The sequence below is a fragment of the Mytilus californianus genome, unplaced genomic scaffold, assembly GCF_021869535.1.
Source record: "Mytilus californianus isolate M0D057914Y unplaced genomic scaffold, xbMytCali1.0.p SCAF_5, whole genome shotgun sequence".
NCBI lineage: Eukaryota > Metazoa > Mollusca > Bivalvia > Mytilida > Mytilidae > Mytilus > Mytilus californianus.
The window spans coordinates 68,533,085-68,555,811 of record NW_026262701.1 but is presented as its reverse complement, the minus strand read 5'-3'; the positions used below and the strand labels follow the sequence as shown (position 1 = coordinate 68,555,811).

The 22,727-nt window shown below is 32.1% G+C and overlaps 1 protein-coding gene across 1 annotated transcript in view; it reads left to right on the top strand.

The window, feature by feature from the left end:
• Nucleotides 1–384: 384 nt before the first annotated feature.
• Nucleotides 385–22,727, top strand: part of LOC127701317 (uncharacterized) — a 37,862-nt gene continuing 15,519 nt past the window's right edge. The window contains exons 1-3 of the mRNA XM_052205201.1: nucleotides 385–749; nucleotides 15,807–15,912; nucleotides 19,406–19,528. Coding sequence (XP_052061161.1) covers nucleotides 15,824–15,912; nucleotides 19,406–19,528 — 212 coding nt within the window. The 5' untranslated portion in view covers nucleotides 385–749; nucleotides 15,807–15,823. The remainder of the gene's footprint in view (nucleotides 750–15,806; nucleotides 15,913–19,405; nucleotides 19,529–22,727) is intronic.

The following is a 22,727-nucleotide window of genomic DNA, read 5'->3' as shown; positions in this document are numbered from 1 at the left end:
GACATTGAATGCTTCCATTAGAGGCATTGCGTCCTGCCTGGATCTGTTGAATGTCTCGTTTCCCTCGATAATGACGAAGTCGTGTAGCTTTTGTATTTAATCAGCTTACGAACGAAGTAGACAATGGCCGATATTGAATATGATGTTTAATTATAAATTGGTAGGCAACACAATAGTGCTGCTCATGTGATGCCAGTCGAGATAACTTGATTTGTTCCGAAACAAAAATGATAAGCTACGAGCTTTCAAACAATTTTGCCTTAACCAGAACAAATAGTGTCGGAAATTAAAAGGTAATTATTTCAGCACATACTTCAAGATATCACTAATGGTTTTCAACAAACAAATCAATGCATTTTTTCTAGTGTCATTGTGCCTAACACTTCAAAAATAATCAAAGTCACTCGAACGTATTTAACTGCAAAAAGCCAACCGATTTCTGCAAATGATCCCGAAATTCCAAACTGTCACGCAGGCGCAATAATCAAAACTGCGATACCATAGAATCATAATATTAACCAAAACGTTCACTTTTAAAACATTCGGATGATTGAATTACGACACAAACAGCGGATATTAATTCAGATCGATATTGGATAAATGCACATGGTACTTCGGATATTGAGAGTCATTTAACGAGAATCATCATTGGATGCTTGACGGAACTATTTAGTGATTTCAGTTTCCAAATTTATATTTTAAAACAAAACTGCTTATGAATTTGTAGAAAAAAATCTTTAATATTACAGGTAAGTCAGACATGAATGTTGTCATTTTATTTTACTTTAATCAAGGATTTGAATAGTAAGACTATACAAATCCTTGCTTTAATTCAGAAAATGTTCCTCAATATGTTATGAAAGTTTCCTGCTCTCTTTTGAAATGTTGACTAAAAACATTGATATCTTCATGCTCTTTTTTCAAAATGTGTAAAAAAACTGCTGCAGTTATTGTGGATTATTTTTAAAACACAGGTCATGTGCTAAATTACATTTGCGATAGATGCGGGTTATGAAATGGAACATTTCGGTTTATAAGGGAAAGATTTTTTGTCAGTATTAACTTGAATAATTCCACACTGATGTACATTTCGTTTTTTATGGAAATAGTTTTTGTCAGTTTTAACTTGAATATAGTTAACACTGATGTACAATATTTGACGGGTACTTGGTGAAAGGTATATACTGATTTTTTTGTTTCAGTAACAATTAACGCAAAGTAAGAAATGAAATATATTCCGTGAGTTAAAAAGTAAATTAAATATAGTTTACATGTAATGATACATTTTCTAATGTTATCTTTGCACTTTTCAAATGTTTCCTTTGATGTATATATCTTTAAAATAGATATTGTGTTCAGCATTGTCATTACAAGATGGCCATAAACATCCAAACAAAGCATTACAGCTGATATATGGAGGAAATCTTTCAAGAACTGAAGCATAACAAACCATCGTCCTTTATCACTTTTCTAGCTTTTAAACAAAAATGAAGTTAAGAAAGATTTATCATCTTTATTTTACTATAAGAACATTTTAACAGAATGTTATTCTAAGGAAACGGAACAGAGATCGCCAGACCTTCTTCCACCGGAAGGAAGAAATGTTTAATACATCCATAACAAGAAAATGACTACTTGTGGTTCTGTGCTGATTGGAGTTAATGGAAAATCGCGGACCGCTTTAACTATGTATACTTAATTCAATATCGCCTGGAATTATACGCTGCCTTGATGTTCAATATGCAGTTATCTAATTAAATGTACATCGGAAAAGGGAATTGGAATAGGTTGGTCGAACGTTTCATTAATGTGTACAATTTAACGGTTAAACATGACATTTTATCATTAAATAGATGTGTAGCTGACTTCAGAGAGATCCAAGCTGCCGTCTCGGAACGGCCTTTGGTCGATTGCGAGTCGAAATGAAGTTTTAGTTGATAAAATTTGCATGGTTCCTCAGTATCATACTATGGATTTTTGATTGAGAAACACGGTGAAAAGCAATCTCACAATTTAATTGGAATTGAAAATTCGCAATGTCGATGGGGTAACCGAAAGGTTAAAGAAATGTAAACTTGCACACAAGCCTTAGATTCTAGAACCGTTATTATATCATATTGATAGACGTAAATAGTAACTTTATACAGTAAAATTCGTTAATGTGCTATATTTAGCGAAATTTAAACAAATTCTTCAAATCTTCAAACTACATTTGTATTCATAAAATAATGAACTATAACAGTTCAGAATATGAAGAATTATTACTCTGCCAACACTTGGATTTCTTGACGACACCTTTCAATTGTAGCAAATGTGCTTAATTTCATTTCACTTCAAAGTTGTTAATAGTTATGAATATTCTTTTATCTTATTTTGCAATATTGCAAAATTCGACAAGGTTGCTAATATTGTAAAAAAAAATCATAAATATTGGTCAAAATTACACTTGATATGGAAATAGAAGTCACTGAGTAAGTTAAAATCATCTTTCATTTCTTAGAATAACATACAAGAATCAAAATGAACCTGCAGTTATTTGACCAGTTTCAATATATGAAAAACAGGTATTTGGCAGATGCAAAAACGGTTGAAATGTTTTGGATTTGCTTAAATTTTCTGGCGGACAGATTAAAATTTAAATGGAAAATATTTCAGACCACGAAATGTTGCCCTACAATTTCTATGAACAAATATCACTTATGTCAACTCAATTGTGTTACAAGATCTCTAAAACCGTTGAAATAAAATCACAAAACGATTTCCGTTAAATGAAATTGATTAACAATTTAAAATGTTCGATTACTATCCAAGTTCGTAATCGAATGTAGATAAAACATTGAAACTACAAAGTCAGCCAGGGTTGTAAATCAAACAATTATAATTTTAAGGGAGTTGATATAAATGGTATCAAAAACACACAAATAAAACAGTACGTTTTATATGACAATTACTACTCTAAATCATTTTTATAATTTTTATCCGATGATATGGTCATAAATAGTGGGACTACTTTCACGTCAAGAGAAGGTTGTTATAAAGTGATCTCCATCTTTTTGTGGAAAGATTTTTACTTGATTCTCATTAATAACTAAATAAACGAATTGCGTGACCTACATGTAATCAGAGACATATAATACATTATACATATATTGTATTATATGTCTCTGATGTACTTTTAAAGACATATACATATGCACAAGCATAAACATTAAGATTCTTAATCAATTCGTGTTTACACTAAAAATATGTAATAGCGAGATGGTGGTACAGACGTTTAAGAAGGAATAGAGTATACGGTAGATGCAAAAAAGTTCGACTCTCAAAATGGTATGAACTTTTGAAAACGAAATGTTTAACTAAATGTATACAATGAATATGTGTTTATCGTTTGAGTCTATTTCCTCTTGCAAGAATTTACCAAACAGATATATGTTTATAATATTTTACACCCAGTTAAAAGGGAATATTATTCATAAAGCAAACAAGTTTAAGGATTGTTTCTCTTACTTTTTCCGTATCAACTCTGTACATATTTACTATGGTCATATCATAGAATCATGTCGTTCCGCACTGTTTATGAATTTGTTAGCTAGTATTGCACATGCTTGAGTTTTCAGGGTTGTATATACTGCATGTTGATATTTAAGCGTGTGCTTTATAATAAGTTGTGAGCTGCGTGGTATTTTTAATTTCCAGTGTTATTTAGGTTTTCGACTTTTAAGGGTTTTTTTTGCCCACTTTGTTTGGTATTTCTTCTATTAGATAAAGGTGTTAGTTCTGATCATAACATCGTGCACTTACGTGTTTAATAGAGAACAAATAAACAAAACGACTACTAAGTTACGTTTTATAAATGATACATTGACAGAGATGTTTTTACTTAACATTATAAGTATATAAATGTATAAGACTGGATTGTATTGAGTTCTATACAGTTGTTGTTATAAAACCTGGAAGAGTTCCGAGCGTCACTAGGAAATCAAATGTAAAACAAATTAAGAAATGAACAAGACCAAAGTTTTTTTTACTTGTAGTATTGATCGGCCTCATTTGTATCTTCTGCGTTTTTTTACTCATGTCTTTTCAAACTTTAAAAAGATTCCAAACACATTCAAATTAGTTTGATATGCCGTTTAATCTTTTGGATGTTTAGAATTGTCAAGTACAGTTTATGCACAAAAAAGTATGCATAATAAACGTACTTCGAATACAACGGTTCCGTATTAAAAATGTAATTGATTTTTCTTTTTGACATATTAACTAATAGACTCTTTTATATTTCATAGAACAGGAAATCGTTTACATTGGTTTTAATTTCCACTATTATGACACATAAAAATAGCAGGACTTCTTCATTTATTCATCATGCTTTATATTCATTTGAACGACAAAACGTTTTGTGTTGAAGAAAAATCGCCTCTATAAAAGCTTATTCTAAAGTGTCTTTGCAGATGCAAAAAAGCCTTTGGAAATCTTAAATTTCTAGTTTATTGTAACAAGAAACCGAATGACAAATAGGATTTTTGATCAGTTTAGAAATTGACTACCATGCGGAAGAATTAGGCGAGTAGAACTCATCCAATAAAAATAAGGCTGTAAAATTAAATTCATCAAAAACGCATCCTTGGATTGTAATTGAAATTAATGTAAAATCAGTTCAATCTTCTAGGTTTTAACCCAATTATTGTAATGTTTACAAAATATGATGAATTGTATCAGCAGTGAATTTCATGACATGGTATTACAATAAACTATTCAGGACCAAATCTTACAAGGTACATGAGGAATACATTTCTTTAGGATGACGAATAAAAGGGAACGAGGGCCATGTGTCAATGTCAAATAAAATTTACAGCAATCTAACAACACAAGATAAACCATCTAGAGGATAACATATAGTTTTCAACAATAGATAATATCCTTTGCCAAGCTTGGTCTCGTCCTAAACAAAATGTGAATAACATTTCGGGGAAATGCGGCATGCCTCGGTACTAAATCATTCGAAATGGGGTTAAAACATATTTTACTTAATCATTTGAATTATTCTTTACCTCATTTTTCATAAGGATATCCACTAAAGACAAAGGGGGATTTGAATGAAGATAGTAGTTCACATTTCAAAACAAATACAACTATTGTATTCAACTACGGACGAAATACTTTCAATTTTCAAGCTCTATATGTGTTTTTATGTATATTAATCAAAATGAACGGTCTGAAGTCATGTAATATTAATTTTGCTTAGCCTTATGTCCGCTAACTCTGGTACTTTACTCGACAAATAATATTTCATAAACATTGAACTGCAAAATGGCTAAACAGTTAAAAGGCATCGAAAAATTTATTTCATGTCCCTCTTCAATGCAGGGGCAAGTATATGGAAGACTGCTGTTGGTCAGGTTGGATAATCAGTCTAGTTCAGGATTGAGAACATATAAGAGAGAAATGAGATATTTTAATAGAAAGAACTGTGATTGTGTTTTTAATCTGAATGATTTGAAATAATATGAAACAGGTTTTGTTTTTCATATGTGTTAACATACATCAAATATTTTTGAAAGGGTAATAATTTAGCTTTTTCACTACATATAATCCCAAGTGCAGCATAAAGTATGTTCTCCTACTCTCATGTATGACGTAACACAAAATGCACCATACCATTCAGAGCTGTTTACCATATTACTATAAGGAAGACGACGGGCACCACTGGTGACAATGTCTAACCTTCTGGAGCACCCATTGTTACCTCTGGATTTCTTTTGTAGGGCTCATATTGCTTTAATATTTTCTATGTAATGTTTTATTGACTGTGGTGTGTCATCTCGTCCTTTTTCCTTTGCCTATGTATGATGTTGTCTATCCTTTTAGCTTTTTTACTTCCATACCCCTTTGGTATTTTCTCACCTCTTCATTTTTATGGTTCACAATGTCAAATGGTATTTCCAAAATAAGTCATCTATAGTGGTTTGTAACATCAGATATTTTCGTCACAACTTGTGTGTCATTGACTTTAATGTTGTTACTATATCAATGAAGATCATAAACCTATTTGGATAGAACAAACGGTTAAGACAAAATGAAAACATTGAGTGACTGGCTCTACATAAGATTCTTTTATATGATAACGTTTGAAGAGGATACTATTAGTTCTGATCTGAACAATGCCTGACTGTGGAAGAACATTTATAGCTATTACTTAAAAACGAATTCTCAAATTGATTGTTTCGATGGACATATCATTCCTTGGATCTTTTCGTAACTTTTTTTACCACTATTTGAATAATGAATTTTGCAAGGGAAATGCTTCTGTTATCTTTGGAAAATGAGAGCATTCATTGTCGCGAATTCTTTGTTTTTTCATTGCTTTTCTCATAACAGATCTGTGAAGTCATAGTTTTTGAAAATAACGTTTTCTGACCCGGGTTGATTTATGATTAAAGTATTATATAGTCCTCTGTCTATTATTAAAGACCGTATGTAATAGATGTCCTTTAAGTTTTTTTTTCTGTGAAATTCTGTTGTTGTAGCGGATTGACCATATTCCAGATCTCCTTTTATTCACTAAAATTGAAAATATGACAGGTTTAATTTATGCAATTTTCGACCATTCAATGGCAAACATTACTGTCTTTAAAATTTAGATTTCATCAATACCTAGTATATTCTTTTTCAGTCTGTGTTAATAAAGGTGAATTATATATTTGATTTGTGTTTATATTTGCTAGGAACGGCTTTAAACTCTTTACCATTGATTATCAAAGGATTGATGTGGTTCTGCAAAACCAGAAGATGTTTTTTATTTTTATTTTTTTAACATATTGAACCTATACATGAAACGAACTATGACGCATGTGTGCATCATGACCTTTAACGTAATCCCAGACTGATTAAATGACCTGCATTTTGGCTTTTAAATAAGTCAAAGACTGATAAGATTTCCTTTGACTCCTGTGTGCAACTTGGCTGATAAGACTGCATTTTATCAGTCTATGAATTAGTTAAAATTCAAGATGCACACAGGAGTCATTGTTCATTTTATCAGCCTTGGACTTACTTAAAGCCAAGATGCACACAGGAGTCATATGTCATTTTAACAGTCTTAAAATGGTCTACGACTCCAGTGTGCAGCTTGGCTTTTAACTATGTATAAGACTGTTTAAATCGTGAAAACACAACGATAAGAACTATGGTAAATGTGCAATCAACGTCGTAAAAGGATGTTCAAACAGAAAACAAAATCACGAATTTCTCACTACAACAGACAGCGGAATTTAATTTATCATTGTGGCATTCTTCACTTGTAATTGATCTAATTGAAATTAATGGAAAATTAGTAGGATCTTCAAAGCTTTAATAGAATTACAGAAAATTTCTTCTAACCATTAACGTAAAGCGTAAGCAATTACAATTTCTGACTATGAGTTAGGACCATAAAAATTGATAATCTTTGAAACACGAAGAAAAAGGGTGCTTAATCTCAGAGAAACCTGATCAGATTGATATGGTAAACAATACTTATGGTGAGAGATTGCTGTTTTCGAGGTTTTACATAATAAATTTTACCTGACGAGAAACGGCTTCTTTACTAGTGCAAGTTCCATTAAATACAGGGTAATCTGTGACTGCATGTTCACTGCTCACGTTCATGATGATATTGTCACCACTATTTACCTTCCCCTTAGCCAGTATATGTTGGCCGTTACTGAGTACCAAGAGAGCAACAACAACTTAAGAAGCCGCTTCATTCCAGTCAAGATTACTAAGTGCTAAAAACAGCTCATGTAACAATTTGCAGTCCCCCTTTTTATTTCAATTCAGTGTTACTCATTTAGTAAACCCCATTGATACAACTGATATGAATCCATTTTATAACTCTGGGGTTCCAGAACTCAAAAAAATTAGGTGTACAGTGATTGCATTCTTTTACTGTTTAGCTATGAAATGGACCCTATACACAGGTCTCATTTTGCTTCAGTAATATATATGAAGAGACTATGGAAGTACATGCCATCATTCTTTTTGTAGTTCGTGGGTTAAACTGCAAACATTAGTTGATAAGATGCGGTATAGGAAAACGAATGAAAACGAGGTTGTTTGGTTTCGAAATTCAAATGGCACACGTTTGACCCCCGAGTTGCGGTGTTTTGAAAAAATGTGTACAATAAATTAGTCGCTTAATCGTGTAATGTGGGATTCATGAATGAAGAAATGAAAGACTGTCTAAATATTATCGGTTAATTTTACATAGCTTAATTTCCTGAGCTTTGTCCATCGTGTATAAAAAGAACCATAGAATTTAGTTCGAACATAATATTTTTCCTTTATTTATTTTTTTTTAGTTTTACTAGACAATTTTTCTCTCTAAGTCAATTGGCGAACATTTCTAAGGAACAGGTCAATAAAATTTTGATTAAACCTTTAACTTGAATTTCCAACGTAATTTTTGCAGTTAAAAAGCAGCTTAGATTTAAGCCTATTCCTGTATAGGAAATATATTTTATCTTGTCATTTTTATCGGAGATAACGTTCCGTGTACCCTGATTGAAAAAGTTTTGTAAGTCTTTTCATATCAGGTCTTTGCATTTCTATGGCTTATCTTGTCTTTTTGTTCCTTAATTAAATCCGGTCGCTGACAAAAAGGCTAGCACTCTAGACACGACAAGGTAGCCTTTTATAGCTTTATAACATCCACAATATGTTTTAATTTTGAATGAACACAATTTAACCGCCATTACGCACGCCATCACTATGTAATTAATTAATGGAGCGCGAGAACGACTCGTATTTTAAGATTTTCTTAGTAATGAGTTCATTATGGAGTTATATGGAAAGAGGTTTTCCTTAAGATAGTGTATTAGTAACGATTTACGTGACATCTCATCCATAACAAAGTCAATCTTGAAGACATGTTTGGTATAATTGGACATTTTACATTTAAAGATTCTTGATTTTTCTTCAGCAAAAAGTACAATTAGCTCATCAGTTTTAACGAACGTGTTGATTTAAATTCTTTCAAACGTAAAACGTGCGATATTTTATAGATCGATCGAAGCAAACTGCCTGAAAAATATCACAAAATCAGAAAATTAACCGGCATTAACTAAATGACAGCAAACTGTAATTAAGGCAAAATCATCGAAATGAATCGAGCAGCTTATGCAATATTTCGTTTAAAAAAAAAGAAGAAAATTTTAACTGAATCTACCATTGAGGTTTTTAGCACAAAAAATACACAAAAATAAGGAGATGATGTTTGATAACCAACGAGACAACTATCCACCCAAAACCAAAGGATATTAACAAGTTGAACTAAAGATCACGACACAGGCTTCAACAATGAGCAAAACCTATACCGTTTACTGAGTAATCTCTACCATTTTCTTAAAATGTTGATATGTGAATATACATGTAAACAACCAATGACACATAGAAAGTTCAAACAATAGCTTTGTACTGGTTAATAAATAGATTTTGTCAATTTCGTACGATTTATTTGCATGTTCCAATATAACTAGAATTGCTATTGCAAGCAAAAGCGGATGTCTCCCTCCCCAATTGTCACTAGGCGGCAGCCATTTCGAAAAATGTTATACAGTGAACGCACATATATGCATGGCTATACATCTTTCTGTAAATTTTCAGAAAATTTGGAGCATTTTGAAATTTTTGGACATTTTTGTATTTGTGCTGTTTCCATGGTAACAGTGACCGTTTCCAAAATTTCATAGACAGATGCCTCATTGGCACATGACAGGGAACATACCATGAAATAATATTGGTGTTTGATCTACCATGTTAATTGAGTAAATGGCATGCACTTTAAGAATTTTCCCATAGGGTTCAACGGTAAACTTTTCCCTGTTTCCATGGCAATGGCAGCTATTTTGGAATTTATAAATATTGTTGGTACTTCCACACATAGCAGGTAACATTTCCATAAAGTTTCATTAGGTTTTGCACACTATCCTATTTTTTTCATTTGTGCTGTTTCCATGGTAACGGTGGCCATTTTAAAAGTTCAATAGTCTAACTGTACATCTACAAATGGTGCCTCTCAATGTGCTGATGTTTCATCAACACTGGTCCAGTAACCTCCCATGAATGCCTCGGACAAAATTAGATGGAAGAATAATAATAGGGAAAAAGAAACTGAGGAAAAGCAATATGTCGACCGACATTCGTTTGGGGTTACATAATGCATGAGATTTATTAGTTAATTTTTACCTCGAAGCCAAGAACATGTCAACGAATGATGCGGAGCTCTTGCAGTTGTGTGACTTTAATTTAACGAAACGGGCTGATTTCACACTTTTGTTTTGCCTTGGTAATATTTTTTGAAAATAAGCAATGATCTGGTCCATTCGAAAAGGGTGAAAAACGAGAACGTCTTAAGCAGTTGAATTGAATATTTTTTATATATATATTTATGCTAATTGGTATGCATAATGATTATTCCATAAACGATTTAAACAATCGTCATAGATTGTTTTCTTTGTTATAAATGCAATGTGAATGCATAATTTTCTAACCGCATGATGCGCGTTTGCATCAACGTTTCCTATATTAATACGTATAATTCCAAGATAATGTCTTTAAAAGCATTTAAACTTTATCCTTCAAAATTAGATAACTAGGTGCAGAGAAGTTTTAATCAGATCCAAGGATTGATTAAAATCATCCATATGATGTCATTAAATACCACTTGTAAATAATTAAACATAGTCTTTGTTCAGTCAAAAATTCCCTGAAATTTTGATGATATAAGGCTGCGTAAACGCTTTGATTTTCAGGTAGCAACAAAGACGAAATTTAATTACAGTCTTTAATATTTCTTATCTAATCAAGAATTTATAAGAAATGGCCTCTTCTCAAGAATTTCGAGAGAGAGAGAGAGAGAGAGAGAGAGAGAGAGAGAGAGAGAGAGAGAGAGAGAGAGAGAGAGAGAGAGAGAGAGAGAAAGAGAGAGAGAGAGCTCAATTGAGAAAGAATATCCAGATATATGGATTTTTTTTTACTTGACCAGCTGTACCTTTGTTAAATGTACCAGTTTCTGCAAGACTGTTCAACATTTTGAATGTGGATAGTATATGGAAGAAGTAATGCCAATCAGGCTGTTTTGCAAATATTAAAAAAAGGTCCAGAGCCTGCGGTTTTTTATTGATACACGTCGTTTAGCATGAAATTTATGAAGTGTTGTTTTTATTTTTTACAGCACTTGGTCGATACCGCTGCTGATGGACTATAAGTCCCGAGGGTATCATCAGCTCAGTAATCAGTACTTTGGTACTGACACGATTTATAACAAACCTTTCTTAAATCGTCCTTTTATACATTTAGAAATTATTAAGAAACTAATGTTTCAACTCCATTAGGCAAAGTTGACCTTATAGATGGATTTGGCTATCATTTTTATGTCCTTTTGGTCATATAGCTCTCCAACTGTTTCGGTTCTTATAACATCCTTGGGTTACAAACTAGAGGCTCTCAAGAGCCTGTGTCGCTCACCTGTATTTACTGATGCTTTGGAAATCATGTAAAATAAGGTTAAAATCATAATTAATAGTATTAGATATTAGATATTATAATGATATCTAAGATAATAACAAAAAACTGCAAAATTTTTGTAAAATTACTAATTCAACGGGTTGTCGGATTCGTCTTAAAATTTCAGGGCAGATAAATCTAAATCTGATGAACATTTTTGCCACCTTTCAGATTTGCTCTAAATGCTTTAGTTTCAGAGATATAAACCAAAAACTGCATTTTACCCCTATGTTCTATTTTTAACTAAGTTGGCCATGATGGTTGGAAGGCGGGGTCGTCGGACAAATTTTTTAAACTAGATACCCTAATAATGATTATGGCCAAGTATGGTTAAATTTGTCTCAGTAGTTTCAGAGAAGAAGATTTTTGTAAAAGATTACAAAAATTTACGAAAAATTGTTAAAAATTGACTATAAAGGGCAATAACTCCTAAAGGGGTCGACTGACAATTTTGGTCATGACAACTTATTTGTAGATCTTACTTTGCTGAACATTATTGCTGTTTACAGTTTATCTCTATCTATAATAATATTCAAGATAATAACCAAAAACTGCAAAATTTCCTTAAAATTACCAATTCAGGGGCAGCAACCCAACAACAGGTTGTCAGATTTGTCTGAAAATTTCAGGGCAGATAGATCTTGACCTGATAATCAGTTTTACCCATGTCAGATTTACTCTAAATGCTTTGGTTTCAGAGATATAAGCCAAAATCTACATTTTACCCCTATGTTCTATTTTTAGCCATGGCGGCCATCTTGGTTGGTTGGCGGGGTCATCGGACACATTTTTTAAACTAGATACCCTAATGATGATTGTGACCAAGTTTGGTTAAATTTTGTCCAGTGGTTTCATAGAAGATTTTTGTAAAAAGCTAACGACGACGGACGACGACGACGACGACGACGACGACGACGACGACGACGACGCCGACGGACGACGGACGACGGACGCCAAGTGATGAGAAAAGCTCACTTGACCCTTCGGGTCAGGTGAGCTAATAAAAAAAAGCAATTTTCTAAGTTATAAAGGGGCATAACTTTAGAACTTTAATGACTCGCTGCCCAAATTCGAACTAGGTCTGCGAGTTTTGGTTCTCAGCATTGTATATGAATTTCATAAAATTTGGATGAGGAAACTTAAGTTAGAGTGCGGAAACGAAAATGGGACGGACGAAAATACGGACTGACTGACGGAAGGACGGTCAAGGGTAACACGAAATGCCCCCATTGCCTATGGCGGGGGATAAAAAGCGGTATTTGTCACCCAGTTTTATACATGTACGCAGCCTTTCGTCTCATAATCCATTTCAACTTCCAAGACCGATGGTCACTTAGTACCCGAAATTTAGAGATTAACTATCTGGTTTTAATATTGATTCTTTAAATAAGCAATCCTATAATTTCAAATCATATTTTATGTCTTAAATCATCACTTGAATAATAGTACAAACCAATGATTTTAATGAATTACTGAATAATAATAAAAAAACATACCATCATAATACTATTGCTTGTGTTATATTTCTGTTATTGTGTATTTATGTGTGCGTGTGTGTTAGTATGTTGTTGTTTTTTTATTGTTTGTTTTTATTTATTTTTAGGGGTTGTGTTTGGGGTGAGGTGAAGTTGAGGTTGGTACACTAAATAACGCTTCTTTTTTTTTTAAACACGGATATAATGGGTGGCTATTTTTAAACAACACTTACAAGAATCAAAGGAAACTAAAACAAAAACAAAACCTGTACATTAAAGATAATATAATAAACGAAGAGGTTTTCAGTCTCCATTTCAATTCTCAATCACCCATCCACCCGAGGGTATCCAAAGGTATACAAATTTGTATCAGCCTATGAGAGCTATGACTCCATAATAAGGGGCTGCCTTTAATCTATGGGATGTATAAATACACAGCCACGACCGGTCTGAATTTTGACGTTAACAGGTTAAAACCGTTGCCTTTTGTGGGAAAGGTGTCAAAAACTCATTGGGCATAAATGGCCAGTTGCAACTTACATTTTCCCACTATTCAACATGCTCTCATTTTAGTGTGGTTGTCAAAATTTCCAGTCCTCAATGCCCGGTCGACCAACTTTGCAGAGCCTATCTATTTTAAGATTTATTGAATTTATTCTCGTCCTGAATATGCATGAGATACTAGCAATTAAATGTTAAGAAAACAACCATCTATCAATTAATAATTTTATAATATAGGTTTGATATATCATAACTTCAAAACTTTGAATTAAATTACTTTAATGATAATGCACCGACGCTGATGTTCTATAACATGAATAATAAAACAAATCGTGTGATCCTTTTTACAGATAATGCTTATCTTCCTCATCTTCGTCCCAAATTACAAAAAAAAAATAATGTTGTGCACATGCAAGTACAGATTAATAATTCATTATTCTTTCACTCAGCTCCAATATAGCATATCTATGTACTCAGACGTTTAAAATATTCTACCTATAGTTTTTGTTGAAAATCGATGGCGGGGAACGAATAAGATTTTATTTTTATAGAAATTGAACAAATTCCTATTGAATTTTATTGAATTTTAGGATATTTAGCAGAAGTGTTCTATGACATAACCACATGGCACGGTGACAGGTTCTATCGCCTCTGTAATTCTGTCAATACCTTTTTCTCTAAAACATTTGGAACTTATGATTTCCTGCAGCTAATAAAACATTGATAAAAATAATTACATCTTTTTTTAATGAATAATCGCTTCAGTGCTTGAAGCAAATGAAATTGATTTAGTTTTTAGAAATAATGCAATAACGGGAAATGAATTACTTTTAACACGTATGACATTAGAATATCTTCTTTTTGATCTGAAGTGAACTCGAATTTATTAGAGACACCACTGTGCAGATACGTATCATTGTAATTACTTAATAGACCATTGATAAAGTCGCTTTGATTTCTGTTTTCAGCTAAGAGTACGAAGTTCTCTCAGAAATTTTGGAAATAATTAGATCACACAAAGAAAAATAAGGTGATCGTGGGGGTTAGGATATTAGAAATGATTAAATAACATGTCACAGATACCTATCGCAGTGACATTGCTTTCATGAATCGTAAAACTGACAAATGTAGTACTATATGATCGCGTATAGTTTCCTTTGTACCACTGATAAGTATTGTGTCTCCTATAATTCATCAACATAAATAAAAATTACTAAAATATCCATATTGACATTTTTTTTATAAATTGTTCTACCACTCGTCCGATTGTTATAGTCTTTTTGAGTCATCCCGCCATTGAAATTTAAAAGAGGCTATGTTTTTGAAATAAATCTGTTGCTTTTGATATTTGAGATGAAATCTATGAAACGAACATATTTCCTCAGCGTTCTAGCAACAAGCTTCCAAATATCTCAAGTCCTTTTTCTTTTATCCTAAGCTTTGTAAACTGACAAACGAACACACCCACCCAACATAATTACTTCCCCTTTCAATAAATCTTGTTAAATGAGGTACGTATGTTGCTACGAAGATGCAAATCAAGTTTACTGAATGTTCGGCCTATAATTTCTATTCATGCAACAAGCCAGAAATATGAGACTATTTTCATCAGGATACACAAGTGTTTAGCAATGAATGTTAGCTAAAAAGTGGAGGTATCATTAATGACCATATTCTCCTACAATCATTAGTTATTTTTTCATGCAGACGACATACCAACACAGCAGACGGACAGGGGAAGAAACATATTTGCATATAAAGGACGGAGTCTACCAGATAACTGCAGTTTTCAATTTTACACTTCAATTTATCCTGTAAATGAAATTCAAAAGAGGTTACATTTTGAAATAAACAAATAAAGCATGGTCATTGATAAAAAGGAACTCTAAATTGGTCTACTTTTTTAGAAGTTCAACTCCCCCAAGCTCAGGCAAAGTTGACCTTTCATGGTATCGGCTGTTCTATTTAGGTCCCTTTTGATCATATAGCTCCTAGAGTTTTTATAAATCCCAGGCTTATAAAGTTTTAGTTTAGAGCTTTCCTGCTGAAGGTTACATTCCAGAAAATTACATATATACCTCAATACAACACTTCTTGTATTAAGGTATATAGGTAATTTTTTTCAGAGAATAGTGCCTGTGTTGTAGGCATCTCCAATGAAGAAAGTGCCTTGTTTCCCCCAAATGAATCTTTAACAACAAACATAAAAACAAGGTTCCACTTAAGTTTTGAATCAGATACTGAGATAGACCATAACAGCATTACCAATCCTTCTATCTGTTTCAGGTGATAATATATGAAGAATGGTGTGGAGGATGGCAGTTTACAAATTCTTGATTATAGGATGCATTGTACATGTTATTTATGCTCAAAGCTGTACACAAAAAGTCTTGTAAGTATAGTTTATTGAAAAATGCGATTGAATTATTGCTGTTTTGTTATACTTTTAATTCAAATGTTCAAAAGAAATGTGAAATAAAACATTTATTAACGACAATGGTTACACAATTCAAAAAGTTTTCAACAGCATTACTGCTCTTTACAGATTTCTTGAAAATGTACATATATAACATTTGATAAAGAGACTATTTTCAAGAAGATGGGAGCAAAGTCAATATGTAAATCTAGGCAGATGTGAAGTATACATTTATAGAACGACACAAATTGGACATTAATATAATGTATATATATATATTCATAAAAAAGAAGGAGACCGTCTTCTCAGAAGTTCAAAATTTGGCAAATGAAAAATTTTTACCTTAAATACCGAAATATAATTTACATGGCAGATATGCAGATCACATAGAAAAATTGAAAAAAAATTGTCTAACACTTCGTCCGTCAATTGGTCTGATAGAACCAAAATTGTCAGGCGGTCTGGCATATTATTATTTCGGTACCTCTGAGGACAAGAAATATATTTGAACAAATAGACACAAAATGTACTAAAATACATACCAGACACAAAATTTACTTGAATACATACTAGGAGATGTTGTTTAAAGACCCAGAAATTTAGAAATGATCCGGGTAAACTTATCAATCCTTTAATTAAACTTGTTCTAAAAAGTTTCCAATTCAACAGTGTAATTAGATCTTTGAATATTGTTTTTAATGGTATTAATACTGATTTTGTTATCAGTAAATTAAAATCAAACTAAATATTATTTTTATATACTTATTCACATTCATGGCTCTACAATCTGTTGATACCTATATCTTGCCATTGCACAAGGTCATGTTTTTCTCTGACTGTTAAAGACGTCTTTACACTAAATCCATTGGATGTTGGATGTGTACTGATTGATATTTTAGTCTTAGGGAGCTACCATTTGATTTTTATGGGGGGGCTAGGATGAAAAATGTTGTCCTGCCTATTTATTTTTCCCTCTATTCTGTCCTGCCTTTTTATTTTTCACTCTATTCGGTCCTGCCTTTTTTTTTTAGTTTATCCTGACTTTTTTTTTACATAAATTGTCATCCTGCCTTTTTTCTTGCAAATAATCTCATCCTGCCTTTTTTTTTACTCAAAACCCCTGTCCTACCTATTTTTTTCAAATTTCATCCTAGCCCCCCATAAAAATCAAATGGTAGCTCCCTTAGATGCATAATTTTTTCTATTAGTTGTTATTGGCTTTGAACTAGCTGTCAGTAAGTTGTAACTGTGAGTACTCTCAGAACTGTCTTTAGTGTCTTTTTGTTGTGGGGATGTAATACTAATAGTACCCTGCCACGTCCACTCTGTGTTTTTGTTAGATGTATTTCTATTTGTATCCGTCTGATGAGTTAAACCTTTTTCAACTGATTTTTATCGTGTGTTCTTATGTTGTAGTTACACCACTGTCCCAGGTTAAGGGAAGGTTGGCACCTATAACTTGTTTAACCCCGCAACATTCTGTATGTGCCTGTCCCAAGTCAGGAGCCTGTAATTCAGTGGTTGTCGTTTGTTGCTGTGTAACTTATTTCTTTTTCGTTCATTATTTTGTACATAAATTAGGCCGTTAGTTTTCTATTTTGAATTTTGTTTTACATTTGTCTTTTCGTTGCCTTTTATAGCTGACTATGCAGTATGGGCGTTGCTCATTGTTAATACCGTACCATGACCTATACTTGTTAATTTCTGTGTCATTTAGTCTCTTGTGGAGAGTTGTCTCATTGGCAATAGTACCACATCTTCTTATTTTTATAGACACAAATTGTACATTAAAAGATAGACACAAAATTTCAGGAAAATGTTCACATATAGATACTCAGGTAGCAATAACTGCATCAGTGATACCACCCATTAATTTCAGTTTAATCAGTATTACATAAACCCTAATAAGATTGCAGTCAGTTCACAGGAAATTTCTGTTCTGGAAATTTATCCTTTTACAGAAATGAACATTAGTAATCCAATGTTAATTAAAACCATAGTCAAGCAGGGAAATTGAGGAATTGGTATTTACATCTTTCAATAATGGAGAACTCCAGAGATTTCTGTATTCTGTTATTAATTTCTGAGGATTAAAAGATTTTTGCTACCTGTAACCAGGTGTTATTGGAAGGATTCATTAGTGTTTGGAAAATTGAGATGTTTTTTATGGTAATCAAGTTTCAATAAACCCTCTTCAAATTAATCTTAGTATAATAAAAGTATTGAAATAGGATATTTAGTCTGTTATATTGATTTGTACAGAATGTTTTAAAAGCTTTGGAATCATGGTTAATATCTGTCACTGTTTAAACAATTTGAATGTCAAACTTTGAAAGAGAAAGCATGCACAGGCATCATTACATGCTTTGGTGAAGGTTGAATTTTTCCGACTTGATTTAATTAAGTTTTCCTGTGGGAAATAACTTTACATGATAAATAAAATTCCTTACTCTCCTTGGACCACAAATTAAAATCTGAATAATATCTTCCATGAAGTCCAATTAATGCATTTTAGAATATCAATTAATCATAATTTTATAATCTAGATACTTTGAATAATTTGTAACATCTTTTTTAATTATACATTCAGGATGCATTTCAATTTTAGGTGTTTTCAGATTCAAAGGTTTTAATTAAATATTAGGAAAATTACCAATACATTTTATTTATTGATTTGTATAATTTTGGTCAGATTCTTGTTTAATTTTTATTTAAGTTTGATATCAGATATGGTTGAATTTTACTGAATATGATTATGTGAGTTATTAATTAAATTGCAAACTTGCTTTTTAGTCTGAAAATCTAAAGTTAAAGAGAATAAATACCTGAATCTTAAACTAAAAAGAGAACAATTACTCAAATAATTTCAATTTTGTTTGTTTATTTGTGATTGTACCTGATTTAAATGATATTCTTTTTTCATTTTTACTAAGTCCAATAAAAGTGTATTTGGTGATGTCAGATCAATTATTTGGAAATATACAGATCATTTGATGCATTCTTCCAGTATTGTCTCCTAATTTTGATCAATGATGATGATGGATTGCTATTTAAAGTATAGTGGAAAATTAAATGCATATTCAGGACAGGAACATATTAATGTGATATGAATATGAAATCTGCTTTGTACTAGACCAACATGCTGAGCCAGATTTTAAAAAAGCTAGTTCACAAAGTAAAATCTGCAGGAAGACATGTCACCCTACCTAGACATATTATTCCAACTCCAGGCCAACTAGTCTTTGCTCTTACTCCTAAATGGAAAAGCAGCAAATACCTATTTTCAAGTCTTCTGGGGATTGAACCAGGATGTTTCTAAAACATTTTCACTTGGCAACATTATTACTGGCCTAGGCTGTAGGCTTGTGGTTAATCAAGAAGACTACATTGAAAGTTCCATTTTTAATAAGAATTTTCTTTTCAAAAGTGTCACTGTCTCCTATAGATATGTATAATATTAAATTTACAGGGTGGAAGAAGGTACTGGAAGGCACAAGAAAGTTACCATGGTCAGAAAGATACCAGCAAAATGTTCTAATTGGGATAAAGCATGGGTTTGGATAACTGGAATGGACTGTGGGACAAAATATGTGTAAGGAATATTTCCATTATGATTTAAAATTTAATGCTTAGGGCTATTCCAGGAAAAAATGTATTAGAGGGTTATGCACCACATGATATTTTTTTATGTGGTTAATAGGGGTGAAAGCAAATGAAAATAAAAATTATGGGCGGTGAGGTATAAAAAAAATTTGTAAGGGTTCCGCGGAACCCAGTGTCTCGCCTACTTTTTCTGTTAATCGCAGGCTCAACAAAAATGAGGAAGTAAATCAATAAAAATATTCCTCTTGATACTATCTTTTGATTGTAAGAAGCTTCTGTCCAACTTTGGTAAAAATCCAGGATAGTTTATGAATCTAATAAATGTTTAAAAACTTTAACTGCAGACTGAATGTAATGTTAACTGGAAGAAAACAAAATTTCTTTCTAGATACTAGCATTTGATCATAAACAAGCTTCAGTCCAAGTTTGGTACAAATCCAAAATAGTATAAGAAAGTTATTAAAATTTTAAAAACTTTAACCACAGAGTGAATGAGTTGTTTCCTGGCAGAAAATCTAAGTCCATTTAAAAGTAAAATACGGAAAAAATGGATTTATTTTTTTACAAAATTTCCTTTTAGATACTAGCTTTTGATCATAAACAAGCTTCTGTCCAAGTTTGGTACAAATCCCAAATAGTATAAGAAAGTTATTAAAATTTTAAAAACTTTAACCACAGAGTGAATGTGTTGTTTCCTGGCAGAAAATCTAAGTCCATTTAAAAGTAAAATAAGGAAAAAATGGATTTTTTTTTTTACAAAATTTACTTCTGGATACTATCTTATGATCATAAACAAGCTTCTGTCCAAGTTTGGTAGAAATCCAGGATAGTTTAAGAAAGTTATTAAAATTTTAAAAACTTTAACCACAGAGTGAATGTAATATTTCCCGGCAGAAAAACTAAGTCCATTTATAAGTAAAATACGGAAAAAATGGAATTTTATTTTTACAAAATTTACTTCAGGATACTATCTTATGATCATAAACAAGCTTCTCTCCAAGTTTGGTAGAAATCCATGATAGTTTAAGAAAGTTATTAAAATTTCAAAAACTTTAACCACAGAGTGAATATTTGTGGACGCCGCCGACGACGACGCCGACGGAATGTAGGATCGCTATGTCTCGCTTTTTCGACTAAAGTCGAAGGCTCGACAAAAAGGTCGGCCAAATCCCTCATACATTTGTTCCTGGTAAAGCCCTTATTTCAATCACTTACGTTAATGAAAAGTTCTTTGAGAAATTGATATATGGAAAATATTGAACAAGTAGTTTTACACAATTATTAGATTTCAGTGTTTTTAAAGCATAAACCAGCAAATATAAATATCTTGAATGGTAAAAGTTTTGGAGAGATTTTAATTCAACTTTGGTAAAATTAATTCATAAAAGACTACCTGACCTTGAAAAAGAATCTAAAAACAAACTATACCTAGGGGCAAAAATAAAACAGTTAAATGATATGAATATTTTATAAAGTTTTATAAGATTATGATTTCATCTTTGAGGATCATGAAGTCAATGTTATATTTTTATGCCCCACCTACGATAGTAGAGGGGCATTATGTTTTTCAGTCTGTTCGTTCCGCCGTCCGTCCGTCCGTCCGTCCGTCCGTCCGTCCGTTCGTCTGTCTGTCCCGCTTCAGGTTAAAGTTTTTGGTCAAGGTAGTTTTTGATGAAGTTGAGGTCCAATCAACTTGAAACTTAGTACACATGTTCCCTATGATATGATCTTTCTAATTTTATTGCCAAATTAGAGTTTTGACCCCAATTTATTGGTCCACTGAACATAGAAAAAGATAGTGCGAGTGGGGCATCCATGTACTATGGACACATTCTTGTTTATATTTCATTTAAGTTGACAATACAGATTATAATTTATAATTATATGGGGTATATTATTTATAATCATTCTACACAAATTGTGATGAATGATCACACATTAGGCCACACTTAAAAATATTTTGGTTTGCCCAAACCCTACCTAAAGGTAGAGACAGTGGGTAGGTAGGTAGGCATTTTCTTTTTTTTTCGGCAAAGAGAAATTGAAGTGTCAGATGTTTTTTAGTCTTCATGCGTATCTGATTAAAAAAAAACTTTTTTACATCAGGACAATAAAAGATTTTGAGTAGGCAGATATTTTCTGGGTAGGTAGGATTAGGGCAAACAAACATATTCTTTTTTATGGCCTTAAGTGATGATGTTTCTGTTACCAATATGGAGCATGATTGAAGTATATACTGTAAATTAATATATTTTCTTGGATCCTCATTTTTGGGGATTATGGTAAAATTGTATATTCATGGAAATCCCTGATTTTAAGAAATTCTGCAGAAAATGCCATAAAAATTGTATTTTTTTAAACTCTGAAATCTTTTGTTCAACTATTCCTAACAAAATCAACAAAATTAGTATAAAAATAAGGACGTGTGGTATGATTGCCAATGAGACAACTAACCACCAAAGTTCAAATGAAGTGGATGCATAGTAAGCAATTATAGGCAACCGTACGGCCTTCAACAATGAGAATAACCCATACCATATGGTCGGTTATAAAAGGCCCCGACATGAAAAATATGAAACAGTTCAATTGAGAAAACTAACGGCCTAATTTATAACAAAACAGTATGCCTGAATCCATAGTGTGTCATGTGGCATTAATTACATAGTAACTACAACTTCCATAAATAAAAAATTCGTAAGAGTTCCGAGGAACCCAGTGTCTCACCTACTTTTGCTGTTAATCGCAGGCTCAACAAAAATGAGATGAGGAAAAAATTTAATAAAAATATTCCTTTCGATACAATTTTTTTATTGTAAGAAGCTTCTGTCCAAGTTTGGTAAAAATCCAGGATAGTTTATGAATCTAATAAATGTTTTAAAAATTTTTACTGCAGACTGGATGTAATGTTAACTGGAAGAAAAACTAAGTCCATTTATAAGTAAAATATGGATAAACAAGTACAAAATTTTAATAAAAATTTCCTTCTAGATACTAGCTTTTGATCATAAACAAACTTCTGTCCATGTTTGGTACAAATCCAGGATAGTTTAAGAAAGTTATTAAAATTTTAAAAACTTTAACCACAGAGTGAATGCAATGTTTCCTGGCAGAAAAACTAAGTCCATTTATAAGTAAAATACGGAAAAACAGGAATTTTTTTTTTTTAAATTTACTTCTGGATACTATCT